The 22,710-nt window shown below is 40.5% G+C and overlaps 1 protein-coding gene across 3 annotated transcripts; it reads left to right on the forward strand.

Annotated features, from left to right (window-relative positions):
• The first annotated feature begins 6,282 nt into the window (after positions 1-6,282).
• On the forward strand, positions 6,283-22,351 carry LOC140453287 (dnaJ homolog subfamily C member 5-like). 3 transcript variants are annotated; one of them, XM_072547848.1, is made up of 5 exons: positions 6,283-6,408; positions 11,352-11,466; positions 13,003-13,216; positions 16,665-16,788; positions 20,993-22,351. In XM_072547848.1, exons 2-5 carry the CDS (start codon positions 11,360-11,362, stop codon positions 21,088-21,090), a joined length of 543 nt encoding a protein of 180 aa, XP_072403949.1. In that variant the 5' UTR covers positions 6,283-6,408; positions 11,352-11,359; the 3' UTR covers positions 21,091-22,351. The 3 variants fall into 3 exon arrangements, with proteins under 3 accessions (XP_072403949.1, XP_072403950.1, XP_072403951.1); XM_072547849.1 differs by having other exon boundaries at positions 11,355-11,466; XM_072547850.1 differs by lacking the exon at positions 6,283-6,408 and adding an exon at positions 7,307-7,330 and having other exon boundaries at positions 11,355-11,466.
• Positions 22,352-22,710: the final 359 nt, after the last annotated feature.

A 22,710-nucleotide genomic window follows, 5' to 3' on the forward strand; every position in this document is an offset into this window, starting at 1 on the left:
TTTGGAAATATTTTAATATCCTTGAACCAGAATATTTTTACCTCATATTAAGAAAAGTTTTTTTTAAATTCCAATTCTGGTTTCGAAACTTACTGTTTCTTTCTCCACAGATGCTGCCAGAGTTTCTTCGGCATTTTATTTTTACTTCAGATGTCCATTATCCGCAATCTGTTACTTTTAAATATTTTTTCTCGATATTTTCTGTTTTGGCGTTCATTGTAAAACTCGAGTTCTCCGATTCTTAAGTTCTAATGTTGAAAAAAAATGAGTAAAATTTGTTAGAAACATAGAGCCAGCTCAAGTTGGTGCCTCAAAAAGTTTCTGTAGAACATTTTTATTGCTTGTCTGATGATTGTATTTTCCAAAAAAATCTATTCAATAGATTATCTGATCATTATTACGTTGCTCCCACAGTACCAGCAACATTTCCTATTTTATAACTGTGATTTCTGTTACATTGTGACAGTATAGTACTCGTAAATGAGCGAGGAACTAAATGTTACATATTATGTATCCTCTGTGTCGCATTCACTGTCCCACGTGTCTAATAACAATGCATCAATCTATGAAGTGCACAGAGAGCAGGAAGAAATGTTAAGTTTCAGCACTGAGTCGAAAATATGACTGTTTCTAACTCATGGAAACCAGAATAAGTAACAATTACAGTCCAAAAAATACTAAATTATCTGCTTTGACCAATGTACAAAATGCAACAGAAATGTTTTTATTTCATTTCCTCTATGCTGGGAACATTTGCACGTGACTACATTCACCTTGTGTGACGGAACAAGTCCTTTTTTTTATCCATATCTTTTGCATATGAACTACATTAAAGGAAATTATAAACGCACAGAATGCTGCAGAAACTCAGCAGATCTGGCAACAATGGAGAGAGAGAAAGTCTGGAATGACTTCTTCATAAGACTTCCAGAATTCCAGCATGTGCTGAATTTTGCTTTTATTAAAGGAAATTATATTTGTCATAGAGTCATACAGCATGGAAACAGACCCTTCGGTCCAATTCGTCTGCGCCGACCAGTTATCCTAACCTAATGTAGTCCCATTTGCCAGCACTTGGCCCATATCCTCCTAAACCCTTCCTATTCATATACCCATCCAGATGCCTTTTAAGTGCTGCAATTATACCAGTCTCCATCATTTCCTCTGGCAGCTCGTTCCATACATGCACCACCCTCTGTGTAAAAACGTTATCCCTTAAGTCCCTTTTATATCTTTCCCCTCTCACCCTAAACCTATGTCCTCTAGTTCTGGACTCCCTGCCCCAGGGAAAAGACCTTGTCTATTTATCCTATCCATGCCCCTCATAATTTTGTAAACCTCTATAAGGTCACCCCTCAGCCTCCAACACTCCAGGGAAAGCAGTCCCACCCTTTTCAGCCTCTCCCGATAGCTCAAATCCTCCAACCTTGGTAACATCCTTATAGATCTTTTCTGAACCCTTTCAAGTTTCATAACATCGGAGACCAGAATTGCACACAATATTCCAACAGTGGCCTAACCAATGTCCTGTACCATCGCAATATGACCTCCCAACTCCTGTCCTTAATACTCTGACCAATAAAGGAAAGCATACAAAACACCTTCTTCGCTATCCTATCTACCTGCGATTCTAATTTCAAGGATCTATGAACCTGCACTCCAAGGTCTGTTTATTCAGCAACACTCCCTTTGATCTTACCGTTAAGTGTAAAAGTCCTGCACTGATTTGCGTTTCCAAAATGCAGCACCTTACATTTTGCGTTTCCAAAATGCCACTCCTCAGCCCAATGGTTCCATCTGATCAAGATCCCATTGTAATCTGAGATAACCTTCTTCGCTGTTTACTACACCTCCAATTTTGGTGTAATCTGCAAACTTACTAACTGTACCTCTTATGTTCACATCCAAATCATTTATATAGATGACAAAAAGCAGTGGACCCAGCACCAAACTTTGTGGCACATCACTGGTCACAGGCCTCTAGTCTGAAAAGCAAACCCCTCACCAACACCTTCTGTCTTCTACCTCTGAGCCAGTTTTGTATCCAAATGGCTAGTTCTCCCTGTATTCCATGAAATCTAACCTTGCTAACCAGTCTCCCATGATAAACCTTGTCGACATCTTACTGAACTCCATATAGATCACGTCTACTGCTCTGCCCTCATCAAACCTCTTTATCACTTCAAAAAACTCAATCAAGTTCATAAGACATGATTTCCCAAGATGACTATTCCCGATCAGTCCGTGCCTTTCCAAGTACATGTAAATCCTGTCCCTCAGGATTCCCTTCAACAACTTGTCCACAACCAATGTGAGGCTCACTGGTCTATAGTTCCCTGGCTTTTCCTTACCACGTTTCTTAAATAATGGCACCACATTAGCCAACCTCCAGTCTTCTAGCACCTTACCTGTGGCTATCGATGATACAAATATCTCAGCAAGGGACCTAGCAATCACTTTCCTAGCTTCCCACAGGAGGCTAGAGTATACCTGATCAGGTCCTGCGGATTTATCCACTTGTATGTGTCAAGACATCCAGCACCTCCTCCTCTGTAATTTAGACATTTTTCAAGATGTCACCATCTATTTCCCTACATTCTACATCTTCTGTGTCCTTTTCCACAGTAAATACTGATGCAAAATACTCATTTAGTATCTCCCCCATTTTCTGCGGCTCCACACAAAGGCTGCCTTGCTGACTTTTGAGGGGGCCTACTCTCTCCCTAGTTACCCTTTTGTCCTAAAAAAATTATAAAATCCATTTGGATTCTCCTTAACCCTATTGGCCAAAACTATCTCATGTTCCCTTTTTGCCCTCCTGATTTCCAGCTTAAGTATACTCCTACTGCCTTTATACTCTTCTAATGATTCACTCAGTCTCTCCTGTCTATACTTGACATATGCTTCCTTCTTTTTCTTAACCAAAACCTCAATTTCTTCAGTCATCCAGCATTCGCTGTACCTACCAGCCTTTCCTTTCACCCTAACAGGAATATACTGTCTTTGGACTTTTATTACCTCATTTTTGAAGGCTTTCCATTTTCCAGCCATCCATTTACCTGCGAACATCTGCCCTCAGTCAGATTCTGAAAGTTCTTTCCTAATACCATCACCAACTCCTCAGCCACGCATTCATCTGATTTATCCTCCTATTCCTGCCCTCACTAGCTCATAGCACCACAAGTAATCCAAATATTGCTACCCTTGAGGACCTCCTTTTTAAATTCCTATCTAACCTTCTATATTCTACCTTCAGAATCTCATCCTTTTCCCTTCCAATGTTGTTGGTTCCAATGTGTACAATGACCTCCTGCTGGTCCCTCTCCACTTTGAGAACATTCTGCACCATCTCTGAGATATCTTTGATTCTGGCCCCAGGGAGGCAACACATCATTCTGATTTTTCACTACTGGCCGCAGAAAGGTCTGTCTGTGCCTTGGACTAGAAAGTTCCCTATCAAAATCGATTGCTTGGAACCCAACATACCCCTAATTACATTGGAGCCAGTCTCAATACCAGAAACGTGGCTGTACCATGCTGCACTCCCATGAGGGTCCGTCGACCCCTTATGTTTATATTTTAATATCTTAGCCTTATTGCTGAACAGGAAACATATTGACTTTTGTCTTGAATTTCTAAAATAGAATTCATACACCTGACAGAAGTCTGCTTTTTAAATGAAAAACTATTTCTACGTTGATCCCTTGTGATGTGAAGGCACTTGGGGAGGCTTCCCATTATCTCATCATCAAATTATCAAAAGTTCACTTGGGATTTATTTACCAACTCCCACTCTTTGTCCGTATTCCTTTAATGTTTATGCTTACAACATTGAATGTATGTTCAAATGTTCAGCTTTGTCTTGTGAATACTGTGTAATGAAAATTCCACAGGTCTTGAGAATTTTAGCTAAAGCCCAAGATATGATGCTGATGCCTGCTTACTGCCAGTTCACTTCTGCCTATTCTTGGTTATCATTTAGTAAAATGTGGCAGGTCCAAATGGTGAAGATAGGGTTCCATTCTAATTCTCCAGGATTGGCCTGGAGTCTCCAGGAATCTCCAGATCACCGCAGTGTGCAGAAGAAAAGAGACTTTTTTCTTTGAATTTTTGTCCATGTCAGAAATAAAAGTATTGAAATTAGGCACAGAAATGCTATTTGACTAGCAGTCAAGCATCATCTCATTAGGCGGTGAATCTTTTGTTTTCTAATTGGAACAGGAAGGTCAAAATATGTTGGTTGACGAATGAATGTTACTTTGGGCAATTTACATAATGAAACTCCTAGGAATACAACCAATTGCAGTTGGGAACCCTGCGTGTAGATGTGTCAAAATTCTTGCTCCTTGTCACATACCACTTGTGTACATTAGAGGTCACTATCCCACTCATAAATTCAATCCAGCACAAGAACTTGTTCTCGCACCCACACAGCTTATTATCACCCAATACATAACATGTGCATAAAACAATCAATTTATGTAGCCCTCATCCAATCCTTCTCTTAAATGCTTTAACTGCTGCATTGTAATTTTAGAATGTACAGTGGAACGGTTTGCACTGTGTCTGCACTTGCTGACACACAGGATCATGTGTATTAGCAGCAATGCTGCTCATAAATATAGTTAACAAATAGTGACATAACCTAATAATAATATAACTTTAATGAAACAGTATATCAAGTAAGAGAAATGAAGTGTTAAACAGCACCATCCAAGTCCCACAAGTGAATAAAGGAACAGAAGGGCTTCTTTAGTTCTCTGCCTGAAGGTAGATCAGATCTACAGCACCATAATCTCTACCCTGGGCTGGCTAAGGAGGCAGTTCCTTAATCCATCCAGCCAAAATGGGATTGAACTCTTATGCCTTTGGCACCAAGCTGAAACAGAAAGGCAGTGAACCAACGGACTCTCCTATCCAGGAGTCCAAGTTGCTGTGACAACTTAGACTTTAATATACATGTTATCTCCTGGAACTATGGATGGTGATGACAGAGACTCCAATGTCTTTCAATTACATGGCTGACCATGTTTTTGGGACGAGGGTTCTATTCCCGCCACGGCAAATGGCAAATTTAGAATTCAATAAAAATCTGGAATAAAAAACTATCCTAATTTCAACCATGAAACCATTGTCGATTGTTGTAAAATGTATCTAGTTCTCTAATGATCTAAAAGGAAGGTAATCTGCTGACCTTACCTGGTCTTGCCTAAATGCGACTCCTGACTTATAACAGTGTAGTTGACTTTGAACAGCTGTCTGAGCAGTTCGACACGGACAGTAAACACTGGCCCAGCCAGTGGTGGCTACGTGCCATGAACAAAAGAAAACTGCCCTGTTCTTCGATCTTACCATTTGCAGATTGATACTCAACCTTCTTTGGTTGCACCATGAGTGGACCTTTCTGGAGCTTCTAGATCAGAGGCAGGGGCATCATTCACTGTAACACAAGACCCCTTCTCCATTACCCTCAATGAAGCCCATTTGACTCGATACATGAAACCATGGTGATAGAATATGCTGACATCACCATTACATTCTCAATGAGTCCATAGCGATAGAATGCACTGGTTTTATTTTTTAAACTGTAAAGATTTGTAAGTTGAAATGCAACTCTGGATTTCATATGAAATTTCTTTGCCTCCTATTTTAATCTGTTGATTTTAGACAGTTTAATTGAATGATTATGCTAGAGAATAATGTAACTATGTGATATTTCAGCCTAGTGATAGGTTATCTGTGATCCTTTTGAGAAGCCAGATGGTCTCCACTGGCTATTCAAAAAGAATATCATAAGACAAGCCACTTGAAATCACACACTTATCACATGGATACTGATTACGTGTGTGGATCCATGGCTTCTTAATGGATTTCAAAGCCAACTGCGATCAATTGTCCACCGCTACTACCCAAGAGTTGAGGGCTGTTGTTGTGCAGAGCTAATACCCCAACTTCTGGGTGAGAAGGTCAGGGTGCAGGTTCCACCTGGTCCAGAGATGTGTCATAACACGTCTGACAATGTCAAATAAAAATATGTACACCAATGAGTTCAATTGAATTAACTGTACACAGGTCAGCAATTGAGGTTGATGCTGCGTTGGGTTTAGCTCAATTCCACACTGTGTGGTGCATGTAAGCATAGCCACTATAGGTAGTTGAAATTGTTTTTCTCAATGGATCTGACAGCATAGCAGTTGCTATAGCATCTCATAGTCAGGAGGGTGTGTCTTATGCTCCTACTCCAAAAGGCAGATTCTCTTTTGATTTGTTACTGATCACAAGACTTGTTACATGTACAGAACAGACCTTCAATAGCAGATTTCAGGAAGTATTTGCACAAGGTTTCTTGCCAAGTCATACTCTTGCCAGTGGAATTATTACCTGCAGATATTGGATCCAAAGACTGAGGTAAGGAAACAACTCTGAAAATTCAGAACAACCCCAATGAGAACTCTCAGCTACTCCTCCTGTGCAGGTGCACTGAGCTGCAGCTGCTTTGTGGGCCATCAGCCTGTGTTTGTTGCGAAATTAACAGATAAGGCATGAACCTTACAATTTAGAAAATTTAGACAATGAAGGGATACTTCTGGAGCAAGGGAGAGAGGGCAAAGGTGGGTAAGTGACCGGAGATAGAAGAGTACAGTGGAAAAGAAGAGATATTGCAGAGAGAAGGAGAGAGAGAGAGAGCAAGGAAGCAGAAGGAAAGAGGAACAAAGGGAGTGGCGGACTGGAAGAGTGGAGAAGAATGAGGGGCATGGTCAGGAAGGAAGGGAGAGGGTAAGAGTGGAGGAAAAAGGGTGTATGCAAATGGAGATGCAGTAGGATAGAGGAACACCACCAGCGGAGCTGAGTGAGACAGCTGTGGAGCATTTAAGGGAATTATGTGTAGAAACAGAATGTGGAAATGCAGTGGAAGAGGTTTGGGAGAGGAAGGACAGGAGAGAGAAAGCAGAGGAATGGGATAAAACCTTAACAGTTCATGTTTCCACACCATAAACCTGCATCGGAAAAAATACTGATCACTGTTTAGTTAAGATGATTTTTAACATCAGCATTTAAATGTTAGAAATTATAAACTATACAACCCATTTAGGTGAAATTGGCAAGGATTGCACTACAGTGCACTGGATGTGGTATGACAGGATGGACATCTTACCAGTAGTTCTGTATCAACTGCCGTTATCGTTGCCTCCTCCCTATGCTGGCTAAGGATGACTTCTGTTTTTGGTGCTGCGCCCCATCCCCCCATCCCCAGATCATCTCTCTCATGGGCCAAGTTCAACAGGTGTGTCCAACCCTTGTTGGTGTTTTTCAAGTGTGGCTCAGGATGGTGAGTGTTTATAGTGCGTGTTTGGACGGAGACTGTGGTCTCTGAATGTTCTTGCAATCACACACACCTTCCAGCAGAGTTAAAAATCACACAACACCATGTTATAGTCCAACAGGTTTAATTGGAAGCACACTAGCTTTCGGAACAATGCTCCTTCATCAGGTGATAGTGGAGGGCTCAATCCTAACACAGAATTTGTAGCAAAAATTTACATTTTTATGTAAATTTTTGCTATAAATTCTGTGTTAGGATTGAGCCCTCCACTATCACCTGATGAAGGAGCGTCGCTCCGAAAGCTAGTATGCTTACAATTAAACCAGTTGGACTACAACCTGGTGTTGTGTGATTTTTACCTTTGTACACCCCAGTCCAACACCAGCATCTCCAAGTCTTCCAGCAGAGAGCATAGAAAAGACTTCAGAAAAAAATACCCTGTTTGCTTTCAATTGCCAGTCCAAGGGAATAGGATCAGGTTCAATTATACTCACCACCTGGAAATGCACCACTTGGGATACTGTTAGAAATCTCCACTTCAATCATTGATAATCACCATTGCTGCGCTGTGTAGGAGATTCTGGCCCAATAGTTTATAGGCAGAAATATAAAATGCATTATACAGCATCATTCATAACATGAAACTTCTCAAAGCACTTTATACCCATAATGTAGTTTTTGAAGTGTAGTCATTGTCAAAATGTAGAAAAAGCAGCAGCCATTTTGTGTACAGCAAGCTCACAGAAACTGCAAAGTGATAATGGTATGATTTATCTTAGCTGATGTTGATTTAGGGATATGTACTGGCCAGGAGAACATTGCTATTCAAAATAGCACAATGGAATCTTTCCCTTCTACCTGGGAGGGAAGATGAGGCCTTAGATAACATCTAATCTAAAAGGCAGCATTTTTAATAGGGTATTCCCTCAGTATTAGCATAGGAGGTTCAGTCTGGATTATGTCCTAAATCCTGGAAAATTATTTTATCATATTTTTCATAATTTAAGTAGAAAACTGGAAATACTACAAAAGCATCTAAAGCTTTTATAAAGGACTATAGCCTATTTATTCAAATGTTTAAGTATCTGCAATATGTATACAAAGATTGATTAATGATAAATGATTAATGTGAAGGATTTTGAAAATTTGAACAAGTGATTTTACAACCATAAAGGTGGATAAATCCCTGCGACCTAATCAGGTGTCCACAAGAATTCTGTGGAAAGCTAAAGAAGTGATTACTGAGCACCTTGCTGAGATATTTGTATCATCAATAGCCACAGGTAAAGTGCTGGAAGACTGGAGGTTGGCTAACATGGTGCCACTATTTCAGAAAGGTGGTAAGAAAAAGGCAGGGAACTATAGACTGGTGAGTCTGACATCAGTGATGGGCAAGTTGTTGGAGGGAATCCTGAGGGATAGGATTTGCATGTATTAGGAAAGGCAAGGACTGATTAGCGACTGTCAGCATGGCTTTGTGAGTGGGATATCATGTCTCACAAACTTGATTGAGTTTTTTGAAGAAGTAGTAAAGAGGATTGATGAGGGCAGAGCATTAGACTTGATCTATATGGAGTTTAGTAAGGCGTTCGACAAGGTTTCTCATGGTAGACTGGTTAGCAAGGTTAGATCACACGGAATACAGGGAGAACTAGCTATTTAGATACAGAACTGGCTCAAAGGTCGAAGACTGAGGGTAGTGGTGGAGGATTGCCTTTCAAATTGGAGGCCTGTGACCAGCGGAGTGGCACAAAGAACAGTGCTGGGTCCACTGTTTTTCATTATTTATATAAATGATTTGAATGAGAACACAGGAGGTATGGTGAGTAAGTTTGCAGATGACACCAAAATTGGAGGTGGAGTGGACAGTGAAGATTACCTCAGATTACAATGGGATCTTGATCAGGTGGGCCAATGGACCAATGAGTGGCAGATGGAGTTTAATTTAGATAAATGTGAGGTGCTGCATTTTGGAAAGGGCAAATCAGAGCAGGACTTATACACTTAATGGTAAGGTCCTGGGGAGTGTTGCTGAACAAACAGACCTTGGAATACAGGTTCATAGTTCCTTGAAAGTAGAGTCGCACATAGATAGGATAGTGAAGAAGGCATTTGGTATGCTTACTTGTATTGGTCAGTGCTCTGAGTATTGGAGTTGGGAGGTCATGTTGCAGCTCGACGAGATATTGGTTAGGCCAGTATTGAAATACAATGTGCAATTCTAGTCTCCCTGCTATATGACGGATGTTGTGAAACATGAAAGAGTTTAGAAAAGATTTACGAGGATTTGCCAGGGTTGGAGGGTTTGAGCTATAGGAGAGGCTGAATAGACTGGTGCAATTTTCCCTGGAGCATTGGAGGCTGAGGGGTGACCTTATGGAGGTTTATTATATCATGAGGGGCATGGATTGGGTAAATAGACAGGGTCTTTTCCCCAGGGCGAGGGAGTCCAGAAATAGAGGGTGGTTTAAAGTGAGAGGAGAAACATTTAAAAGGGACCTAAGGTGCAACTTTTTCACACAGAGTGTGGTACGTATATGGAAGGAGCTGCCAGAGGATATAGTGAAGGCTAGTAAAATTACAACATTTAAAAGACATCTGGATGGGTATATGAATAGGAAGGGCTCAGAGGAATATAGGCCAAGTGCTGGCGAATGGGACGAGATTTATTTAGGATATCTGGTTGGACCAAAGGGACTGTTTCCGTGCTGTATATCTCTATGACTCTATGATTCTAAGTAACTTCTAAAACAATTTTAGACCGTCAAGGAGTAATTTTGAGTTTGTTTGATATTATGAAACAGGCAATAAAGAGTTGGTCTATCCTTTCTGCACCTTTTGCAACTTATAGCTACATTAAACGTGCAGAGGATGCTGAAGATGAGGACTCGCAGAAAGGAATGTGGGAGTGAGTGAGACTGGGGAATTAGAGGAGAGGGAAGCTAGAGAATGGAGAGAAAAGGTCATCTATTTAAAATACTAACTGTTTCTCTCTGCTTCCTGACCGACTGAGAATTTTCAGAATTTTTTGTTTTTATTTGGGAAATTATGGGGACTGGAGAATGGATGATGATATGTTCTGAAGTAAACAGGCAGGAGGCTAGAAGAACACAGCAAGCTAGGCAGCATCAGGCATTGGAGAAGTCAATGCCTTGGGTGTAAACTTTCTTCAGGAGCAAAGCCTAGATCAATGTGATTCAGGACTGTCTTTGTATGAGAAATCCCAAAAGGGTGGCACAGTGGCTCAGTGGTTAGCACTGCTACCTCACAAAACCAGGGTCCTAGGTTCAATTCCATCCTCGGGTGACTGTCTCTGTGGAGTTTGCACATTCTCCCCATGTCTGCATGGGTTTCCTTCCACAGTCCAAAGATGTGCAGGCCAGGTGAATTGGCCATGCTAAATTGCCCGTAGTTAGATGCATTAGTCAGAGGGGGGTGGGTTGCTCTTTGGAGGATCAGTGTGGACTTATTGGGCCGAAGGGCCTGATTCCACACTGTAGGGAATCTAATCTAATGTGATTCAGGGCTGCCTTTGTAGGAGAACTTAAATTTAGCCCATACAAAACTTTACATATTTAATTAGACAAGATATTTTCTGAGGAGCAGAGAATAGCAGCAGCTACAGAAGCAGCAAAGTGATGAGTGGGAGTGTCACTAAGAAAGAAACAGCCAGGGACCATTCTGCCAGTAAAAAGGAGGATTTTCACTGGAAAGATGTAGAAGGAAGTTTCATGGCAGTGATCGTAATTGCTGCTGCACTGGTGCTATTGCCCTTAGGTTGGATTCAACAACCACAATCTTTTCTAGATTAGAGTGGTGCTGGAAAAGCACAGCAGTTCAGGAAACTGAACTGAACATCCGAGGAGCAGGAAAATCGACGTTTCGGGCAAAAGCCCTTCATTAGGAATTTCATGCAGGCAGACAGCAGCAATTGTGACACGTGCATCACCCTTCACAGAAGTCCTTCAGATGGTTGGGACTTTGACAACCAACTGTTAACCATCTCATTGTCTTCACTTTCTAAAAGAAGCTATAATGGCCAACAGACGTGAGCGAGCAAATTCAACAAGTGGCGAAACTCTCTACAGGATTCTACATTTGCCAAGAAAATCTACGCCAGAAGAGGTTAAAGCAGCATACAGGTAGAGACACGGCAATGAAATTTGGCTTTTAAGGTCCTTGAGCCTGTTCTGTCTTTAAATTGTATCATAATTGATCTGTGTCTTCCCTCCATTTTCCGGCATTGCCCCATTCTCTTTGATACTCATATCCAACATCCCACTGAAAAGTGTAAACTCCAGTCCCTGCTTTCACCCTCTCAAAGGGTCCAGGTCTAATTTTGATATTGTGCCTACTGGATCCTTTGGTTCAGTTTGTGCCAGTCATCATTTTCTTGCTACTATTTGTATCTACTCCTGCCAACAGATCTGTTACCATGGTGTGCCACACTCACCTGGCCTGTGCCATGTTCACACATTCATTGCAACCAGTCCATGACACTCAATGATATTTAGACTGACCCCTCTTTCTGAAGCCCTCTACTTTGACCTCTCAAAGAGACCTTGGTAGGACGTGGCTGAAATCCTGACAATATGACTTGTTTTGAACGTCTTGCGTCTTCTTGCTCTTACAATTTCAATTACCTTATCATTTATTCTTGTGTGTAATTTTTAGCATAAATCTTAGCATCCACATATCAAAAACTTCTATTTTCTTCTTTGGAATTTCAATATTGGCTGAGGCACACAGATAAGTGGGTAGAATGTGCACCTTATGAGTTTTATGAGATTAGTCTTGTTAAATTAGACACTGATAGTTTCACTATTGGGTGACTTGGTAAACCATTTATTCATTAATTACAAGCTGAGTATCTGGGATGAGCTGAATATCTCTGTGATTCTAGCCTACGCTGCATGGCAGATTCACCAGCTAATTGAAATTAACAACAACCTGCATTTATAAGACCCCTTTAACATTGTTAAACATCGTAAGGCACTTCACAGCAGCGCTTATCAAACAAATTTTGACAGTCATGTAAAGACATGTTAAGACAAGTGATCAAAAAACTTGTCAAGAAATTAGCTGTTAAGGAGCATCTTACAGAAGGAAAGAGAGGTAAAGAGGCCACAAGGTTTATGGAGGAGATTTCAGAGCTTAGGTTCGAGGCAGCTGAAAGAATAGTAGAGCAGTGATGCACATGAGCCCAGAATTGGAGGTGTGCAGAAATCTTGGAATATTATAAAAGTAAAAATTGTACAACACAAGGTTATAGTCCAACAGGTTTTATTTGGGAGCACTAGCTTTCAGAGCGCTGCTCCTTCAGCAGGTGGTTGTGGAGCAGAATCATAAGACACAGAATTTATAGCAAGTTACAAAGGAAGGAAGTGGATGAAGCTATGGAGAGATTTGAAGAGAAAGATGCAGAATATTTAAATTGTGGTATAGACAGACAGCGAACCAATGTAGATCAGGAAGTAGCGGGTGTTGAGTGATGAGGCTTGTTATAAATTCAGGTGAATTAGAGCAGCAGGGTTTTTACGAGTTCAGATTTATGGAGGGAGAAAGATGGGAGGCCATCCAGAAGAACTATTTCCAAAAAGAATATTTTAAGAAGGATAATTGCTGCCTCTGTCAGTTGTTTTCGATTGCTATTGATTCTGTGTCTGATTGTAATGTAGAAAGCTGGCACTAAGATATCACCCAGATAAAAATCTGGATGACCCTACGGCTGCTGAACTGTTCAAAGAAATAAACAGAGCCAATACCATACTCTCTGATGAAAAGAAGAAGCGTATCTATGACTCATATGGCTCAGTCGGGCTGCAAATGGCCTCAATGCTTGGGGAGGATGGGGAAAACATCCTCGCCTCAAAGAATAACTGCTGCATAAAGGTGAGCTGTGTTACTCTACCCTCACACTTCCATTACTCCCCCCTTACACTTGCATTACTGGTCCCATGACATATCAATCCCACCTTTGCTCAACCTTCCCATTCAATTTTGATGATCTGATGATTCTCGACTGGCAGCCTATGCAATCTCTCCTATCCAAAATCTCCAAGATATTTTTGTAAGGATTGAATAAGAGTGTTCAAAACAAATTAAAGTAATACACCATTTTATGATAACGTTCCTCCACATACATTTTTTCCTCACACATTTTGCTTTCTGTGTCCGGGAGATTCAACTTGAATTCCTACCGGTTGATACCTCAGACCATGGCTATGTTTGTTTTGGCCACAATGCTGTGCTTTCACATGAGATGAATGACAATCATGTTCCCAATTGTGTCTCTCCCCTCCCCTTCTCTTTCCTGAATTAGTTACCAATCCATGGTCACTGGATGCTTTCCAGCACCTTAGTCAAGTTGCTGTATTCTATATGTGGATTGATAGTTTATTCAAACATGTATGATCACAGCCTAACACAATCCTGTCCTCCCCGTAGTATTGGTGGAATAATCTCTAAGCCTTCTTCTGTTTATTTTCAACCTTAAATCCTCTATCCTACACACTCTTTGTCCCTCACTTAGGTTTCATGGAACCTTGGCTCCATGATAGCACATCCACCTTCAGATAATAGGGAATCCAGACTGACTTCTTATGCAATGCTGAGGGAATAGAGTCATAGAGTCATACAGCACGGAAACAGACCCTTTGGTCAAACTCATCCATGCCATCCAAGTTTCGCAAACTAAACCCATCCTATTTGCTGGCATTTGGCACATATCCCTCTAAACATTTCCTATTCACGTACCTGTCTAAATGTTTTTTCAATGATGTAACCACAGCTGCATCTACCACTTCCTCTGGCAGTTCATTTCACGTATGAACCACTCACTGTGTGAAAATGTTGCCCCTGAGGTCCCTTTTAAATTCACCTCCTCTCACCTAAAGTGCCCTCTAGTTTGAACTTCCCAACTCAACAGAAAGGACATTTGCTATTCACTTTATCTAGGCCCCTCAAGATTTTGTTAAGTTATGAAAGCTCACCCCTCAACCTCCTATGTTCCAGTCAAAAAAGTCCCAGCCTATCATTAGAATGCCTACAGTATGGAAACAGGCCATTTGGCCCCTCGAGTCTGAACCAACCCTCTGAAGATCATCCCACCCAAACCCAACCCCCTACCCTGTCCCTGTAACCCTGCATTTTCTATGGTTAACCGACCCAACCTACACATAGCTAATCACAACAAGGCAATTTAACATGGCCAATCCACGTAACTGCACATCTTTGGACTGTGGGAGGATACTGGAGCACCTGAAGGAAGCCCACGCAGACACGGGAAGAATATGCAATCTCCACACAGACAGTCAGCCAAAGGTGGAATCAAACCCAGGTCCCTAATGCTGTGAGACAGTAGTGCTAACCACTGAGCCACCATTCCACCCTCATCCTTATAATTGAAACCTCCCAGTCTCATAACATCCTTTTAAATCCTTTCTATGGATCTCCAATTTAATAATGTTCTTCCTATACCAGGGGAACCAAAACTGTACACAGTATTTCAAAAGTGGCCTCACAATGTCCTGTACAACTGAAACATTATATTCCAACTCCTGTACTTAATGGTCTGAGCAATGAAGGCAAGCATGCCAAATGTCTTCTTTACCACCCTGTCTACCTGTGTTGCAATTTTCAATGAACTTGAATACTTGAACCCCTATGTCTCTCAGTTCAACAACACCACCCAGGGCCCTACTATTAACTGTGTAAGCTCTGCCCTTGATTGTCTTACCAAAATGCAACATCTCACACTTATCCAAATTAAACACTACCTACCAGTCCCCAGCCTATTGGTCCAATTGATCAAGATCTTGTTGTCCTATTATATAAATGTCAGCCCTTCTGGTTCCACCAGAGCTACAGCAGATCTGCTGGAGAATTGCCTGATATTTTCCTTGTAGCTGATAAAAGTTAAATGAAAACTTAAATAACTAACAACTTTATAACACAAAAATTAGATGAAAATATTTTAGAAATAAATCATGGCTTTTGATGCACTTTTTGTTTATATTTCTAAGTTGACTATGGTAGGAGCAAATTTAGTAATAACTTTCAAAAGGGAATTGGATAAATATTTGGAATGGAATTTTTTCGGGATTGTGGGAAAGGGAAGGGCAGTGTGGCTAATTGGATGCAATATGAGTTAAATGGCCTCTTTCCAGGCAATATTATTCTCAGACTCTGTATAGGGATGGGTCTTCCTTTGCAAATTAGTCTTCAAAATGAGTGGCTTAGTGGTTAGCACTACAGCCTCACAGCACCAGAGACCCAGGTTCGATTTCTGCCTTGGGCGACTGTCTGTGTAGAGTTTGAACATTCTCCCCATGTCTGCGTGGGTTTCCTCCCACAGTCCAAAGATGTGCAGGTCTGGTAAATTGCCCATAGTGTTAGTAGGTCTGGGTGGGTTACTCTTCGGAGGGTTGTTGTGGACGTGTTGGGCCGAACATCCTGTTTCCACACTAGGGAATCTAATCTAATCTAATCTAAAATAACAGTATTTGTAACATTTCAGGTCAATATGAACAGGTTTATACACTGTATTGTAATAACTATTCTTGGCATTAATTAAGTACAGCTAAACCTCGCAAATTCACAGGAGAGTCCATGTACATTAACAGTTTCAAGTTCAAAGTTGATCAGACCTCAAATTAATTCTGATTTCTCTTCCCTGGCACCCAATCTTGTATGTCCTTTTCTAACTTCATTATGTTTCAGCATTCCTTTAATCTTTTTTCATTCCCTTACCAATAAACTTACTGATTGTACATCCTGATTCATCTGTCCATCAAATTTTATGCAGAAGGCAGTTACTGAAATATTAAGGGCCGTCGAACCGTTAGTCAGGATGTTATCTGTTCATCACTTTGGACTATTTTACTTTGCCTGCAAACGTTCACACCCAATCAATACAGCTCTTTCCCACCACTTCTATCTAACTATTTGAAAATGTCAAAATCTCCTGGAACCACCTGAAATAAGATAGGGAGCCAACATGATGCTATGTCATCGATACTGCAGCTGTTAATTTGCCGAGGATTTGTTGCAAGTTATAGGACTCGTTTCCATCAAAGGGTTGATCAAACTTTAATGAGATCAGACAAAAGTTGTTGGATAGTTTAAGTCAAGAAATGAATACAAAATGGAAGTTGTTGGCAGTGCTTTAAGTAAGAGGACTTGAACACATCTGATCCAATGCTGGCTTTGCAGTTCACGCCCTTATCACTGGGACTCTGGTCCTTGGGTTTAGAGGCAGGATGATTGTAATGTCTGGTCTCATTGTCAGTCAGTTGTTTTTTTTCCCAATTGTGTACTGAAAGCTTTGCTTCTCTTACAGTTTTTGGCCTATTTCTGTACGATCATCACTTGCTGTTGCTGCTGTTTGTGTTGTTGTTTCTGCTGTGGCAAGTGTTTACCAAAGGCTGATCAAACCAATGAGAGCTCTGGAGACATTCCCACAGGTGAGGAACACATGGTGATTAAGGTGCATGTTAAACATCCATCAGACCCATTTGAAAATACTAACTCCTGTATTTATCCTTCTGATTTTCATCCTACCCTTCTAAAGGTGTTGATTCCTGCTGGGGTGCAGTGCATTTCTCCAGCAGGAGACCATGTCCCCCTCACATTTGTTCCACATTTCATTAGATCACTGCTGATCTGTGTCATAATCCCATTACTTGTTTGCCTATCATCCTCTACTCACCAAAAATCTATTAATCTTCACCTTTAAAGCTCCAATTTTCTCACCAGCATAGTCACGAGAAAATGTGAAGAGAGCTGAATTGGTTCTCCTCTTTCCAACCTTGCTTGTTGGTCTACTAACTCTACTTTCTCTCTCTGCCCTTCAGACTCTCTGCTTGTATTCCTGACGAAGGGCTTTTGCCCGAAACATTGATTTTACTGCTCCTCGGATGCTGCCTGAACTGCTGTGCTTTTCCAGCACCATTCTAATCTAGACTCTGGTTTCCAGCACCTGCAGTCATTGTTTTTACCTCTCCACAGATGCTGCCAGATCTGTTGAGCTTTTCAAGCAATTTCTGATTTTGTTTCTGATTCCCAGCATCCTCAGTTCTTTAGTTTTTTAAGTTCTTTACAACATGAACTTTTAACTTCATATTCTCAATTAAAATGCAATTAATTTTTTTCACCAGAAACAAAATGGAGCCAATTACAAAGATGTTCTTGAGTGAAAGGAAGTGCAGTTTTACTGCTTGCTAATGCAAAAGCATAATGGACTTGGGATTATCTCCTCTGTTACCAGACCATTAATAGGTTCACTCTCCAAGTAAACTTTGACTACTGGACCCTCTAGGATGCTGGAAGTTAACTTGTTTCCAGGTTGAACTTTTCATAAGTTATCTCATCCTGATCTATGAAAACATTGACATTAAATGTGGTCATCTCAACACTTCAGTGTTACAGATTGAAGAAAATTTTTTTATAAATATATTTAAAATAGACTTTGAAGGAACAATTTAATTTCCTCAATCCAGTTCTTTAATAGTCAGTAGTACTATTCCAGACATTGAGCTCCTAATTTCATTACGGCCGAATAAGGCGGGGTAAAATGTTTCCCCTCTTTTTTTTAGGTTAGATTAGATTACTCACAGTGTGGAAACAGGTCCTTCGGCCCAACAAATCCACACTGACCTTCCGAAGAGCAACGCACCCAGACCCATTCCCCTACATTTACCCCTTCACCTAACACTACGGGCAATTTAGCATGGCCAATTCATCTAACCTGCACATTTTTGGACTGTGGGAGGAAACCAGAGCACCCGGAGGAAACCATACAGACACAGGGAGAATGTACAAACTCCACACAGACAGTTGTGACAGTTGCCTGAGGCGGGAATTGAACCCAGGTCTCTGGCGCTGTGAGGCAGTAGTGCTAACCACTGTGCCCCCGTGTCACCCATTTTCAATCTTCCAATTGGTTGCAGCAAAGATTTATGTTCTTTTTAGCATGTGAGTATACCTATTCTCCAATTACTGTAAGCAATAAGGAGGCAATTAAAAAGCTTTCTTGAGTGAAAGGAAAAGCTATTATGTACTAACCACAAGAAAAACAATAGTTGACACACACACACACACACACACACACATCAGTTGAAAAGTTAAAAGGAAATAGGGTCCAGTACAAAGGAGAAGGTAAAATAATATACAATTTGAAGTCCTTAGGGAGTGTTTGAGGTTTAAAGTTTTAAATTGACACTATGGTTGACTATTAATATCTGGGACCATCAATAATAATGAATGATGTAGTTATCCTTTGAGTTCTCAGTGTCCTGATATTTATCTCCAATCAAGGTGCTTTGTCCTCCTGAAAGAAAGCATCAATAGCCTCTGTTCAGTGCTGCATCCTTAGTTTCATCTCTCTCTGTCAAAACAACTCCTTGGAAGCTTGTCTGTTGCGGAAGATATGTTCTCAGGCTTATTAATTGTAGGTGAGGTGCCATGTGAGCATTTTCAAAGAGTATGAATTAAACTAGAAAATGGAGGCCTTTTTAAACACTTTCTCAAGGGGCTTGCTGGCTTGTTCCATTGCTCTTAGAAAAACATGTTAATTTCAGCTCGTCTCTCCCTTGTTTAATCTACATTGGTTTCATGAAACTTAGCCAACCTGTGTGGACATTTGATTGCTGTGGTCATTTAAAGCCTGTGTTTTTGTTGCCTTTTTAAAAAAATAATTTCAACCCATGAAAGTCCCATCTATTAATAGGACAATGGAATTAGAAAATGAATAGTCCATATTTATGCCACCATGACAGCACTTCTTACCTTCTGGGCAGACAGTTCCATATTTCCACTATCCTTTACTTTTTAACATCACCACTAAATGGTCTATTGCAGCTAAATGTGACATGGTCATATCCATTCTCCAAGCACCTCTGCTTTCACTACTGATGCACAGTGGCAACAGTATAAAGTAGATTATCTACAAGATGCACTGTGGCAATTCACCAAGGGTCCCTCAACAGAATTTTCCAAACTGGGACTTCTGCTACCTAGAAGGGCACATGGGAAAACCACCACCTGCATCTTCCCTTCCAAGCCACACACCATTCTAACTTGGAACTACAGGGGGCCCCCGATTTACTAATGTGATCAATACGGGGTGTAATGTTAAAGATCTGATATCTGAAAATTTCCCGTACTTACGAATGGTGACTTAATATTGTCCTGCATTGTGTTTAGAGTTGTTTACAAATTGACTTGTTAATGGACTCAAGAAGTCATAACATGGGGACCGCCTGTATATTGCCATTCATGCACTGTCACAGTCAATCTCCTGAACTCCTTTTCTAACGGCCGTATGGGTTCATTTGGGTCTGAATGGACTGCCGTGATTCAAGAAAGCAACTCACCACTACTTTCTCTTGAGCAATTAGGGGTGAGCAACAAATGTCGGGCTAGCCAGTGATGCCCACATCTCATGAACAATTAAAATAAACAGTGACTAAGCTATGGTTAGACGCAGGATCTTACATTTCCCTAGTCTACAGGTCCCTATACTACAGATTAATGACTCATGGATTTGATTTAATTTGATTGTTGTCACTTGTACCGAGACACAGTGAAAAAAATTGCTTTGCCTGCTAACCGGACAAATAATACCTTACATAAGTACATCAGAGTAATAGAACAAATAGGAATGAGTTTCATTGGGAGAGTTACTGGAGGAGTAGGGTTGGGATGGTTTGGGTACAGGAGGAATGGGATTCAATGGGAGTGTTAGGATACTGGAAGAATAGGGTTCATTGGGAGGTAAAAGATCCAAGAGGAATGAGTTTTGCGAGGTGCGTTAGAGTATTGAAGGAATGGGGTTGGGGGGAGAGGTAAGATACTGGAGGAATGGTTTTATTGGGTTACTGATGCGACAAGCTTTAATCAGAGCTGGATAAATGAAGAAAGGATTTCTATGGGCAGTTAAGGTACTGAAGGGATGATGTTCAATGCAAGGGTTAGGACACTCGAGAGATGGGGCCTGATTGCAGTGTTTTAATACTGGAGAGGCAGATAGTTGTTAATGAGCACTAAAGATAGAATATTCAAAGAGAAAATCTAGACAATTTTTTCGGCAATGTTGTAGATTCTAATGGAGAACTGAGGTAGCAAAATGATTATTGGGAGTTTGTATGTCACAGGAATTGGCCTTGATGAGACAAATGGTCTTTCCTTCTTGCTTATTTTTCTGTCAGTGTAATTTTAGCCAATTCCCCAGCTGAGGTGAGCTAATTTAGCAAAAAGAAGATATTGAACCAACAACAATCCAGCCTCTGAGGATTAGTGCTGCACAGATGGTAGCATTAAACACTTGCACAGTACAAATTCCTAGCATAAGGAAAGAAAGACTTGCATTAAATAGCACCTTTCACACCTCTGGATGACCCAAAGAACTTCACACCTAATGAAATACTTACAAAGTGTAGTCACTGTTCAAAAGGAAAAGGAATCAGCTACGTGTCACTGAGGTTTAACATATTAATCAACACTCCCTTATTACTGCATTGTAAGGGTCAGCTTTGAATGTTGTGCACAAGCTTATGAGGAACGAGTTGAGCCCACAACCTCTGCAACAAGAGTAAAGTACTATCCACTGAGCAATCCTTATAGTTTTAACATATTTATCTTGAATTTTATATCTATTTTCTGTTTCAGATGAATCAAATCCTATCTTGGATCAGCCATACACCATATATAGTGAAAACAGTCCATTAAACCAGGAGTGTGATAGCAGCTACAACGCAGTTAAATAAGGGAAAATGAGACATTTGCTATCGATGGATATTACAGCCCAGTTCAACTTACTGAAGATTAGTAGAACTTTCGAAATAAGTCATTATTTTCAAATGTTTACGACACAGAAGGGAGTTTAATCACTGCACATTCTATTTGCCTTTCTGTTTAATACTGAATTATATGTGAAAAGGTATAAACATGCTCCCTCTGCCAAGTAAACCTTGTACTTTAACCTTCCTTAAGAAACAAAACATGAGCAAAATTCAGGAAAAGTAAATCTCTGGGAATTTCCTTCCCAATTCCTCAGGTTAATCAAACAAATTCCAAGGGATATGATTAAACATGCTGCACCATTAAAAAAAACCTCCTTAATTCTCCCAAAATATCACCTAAAACCTACAGCACAAAAACAAGCCATTTGGCTCAATTGATCTATGCTAGCATTAATGCTCAATATGAACCACCATCCATTCCAATAGCCTCTTCCCAATCTGGCCTTATCAATATACTCCGTCATCTCTCATGTATACATTAAGCTTCATGCATCAATGTTCTCTGTCTTATCCACTCCACCAGATAGGGAGTTGGACATTCTCACCATTCTCCCTATAGAAAAGAGTGAAAATATAAAGTTGTTAGGCGGTAATCTACTTAAGCATGAATGGATTTTTTAAAAAATGGCAATAGATGGTCTTATGTCTCACTTCCCCGAAAAGCGGCAGAGCCAATATAGGTTCATGTCCGCATCCCTTTTCCGTCAGTCAATCAATCCCAAACTCCATTATTGTTCTCCTGAGTGTAACATCAATGAACAATGAAGGTCTCGGATTGGAGAAGGTCATCAGGATGCTCCCAAGTGTCACACACTTCCTATAGCACATTATCCTTCCCACCCTTCAATACCCATGTGCCAAAAATGTGCCACTACCCCTTTGAAAATTGTAACATTCCCCATTTGCAGTGCTCCCCAGGCAGACCCTCAGCCCATGCACCCAGCCTGAGATTGCTCTGCTCTGTACCTGGTTGTAAGAGTGTAACGTTTGAGTAAGTGAATCTTCCTCTGCATTGTGAAACTAAGGACATTCTTAAAAACAGAAAACCCTGTGAATATTTAGGAACTGTGGGAAATAAATAATTAAATAATAACATCTTTTGTACAATTTGTAGCCATCAAAATATTTGGCACTGATTCTGTAGACTGGGGTCTTTATGAAGCAATGCAGCCCCAAATAGGATTTAATAAATAAAATCTGCTGAGTAAAATATTGAAAATGACAACTTCATGGTCTAAGTATTATATGACATGCAGGTGCCGGTGTTGGCCTGGGATGGACAAAGTTAAAAATCACACAACACCAAGTTATAGTCCAACTGATTTATTTGGAAGCACTAGCTTTCAAAGCTCTGCTTCTGCCTCAGGTGGCTGTGGAGAATAAGATCATAAGACACAGAATTTATAGCCAAATGAGTACAGTGTCATGGAGATGTGATGATACATTAAACAATTTTAGATCAAGTCTTTCATCTTTTAGAATGGGATGCGTTGGTTTCTGTTCTTTGATATATAAGTCCCAGAACTTTTTAAAATTACATTCTCAAGAAAGGTCTAGCTATTCTAACAGTAAGTGCCATCTCAG

Source organism: Chiloscyllium punctatum, chromosome 27, assembly GCF_047496795.1.
Source record: "Chiloscyllium punctatum isolate Juve2018m chromosome 27, sChiPun1.3, whole genome shotgun sequence".
Taxonomy (NCBI): domain Eukaryota; kingdom Metazoa; phylum Chordata; class Chondrichthyes; order Orectolobiformes; family Hemiscylliidae; genus Chiloscyllium; species Chiloscyllium punctatum.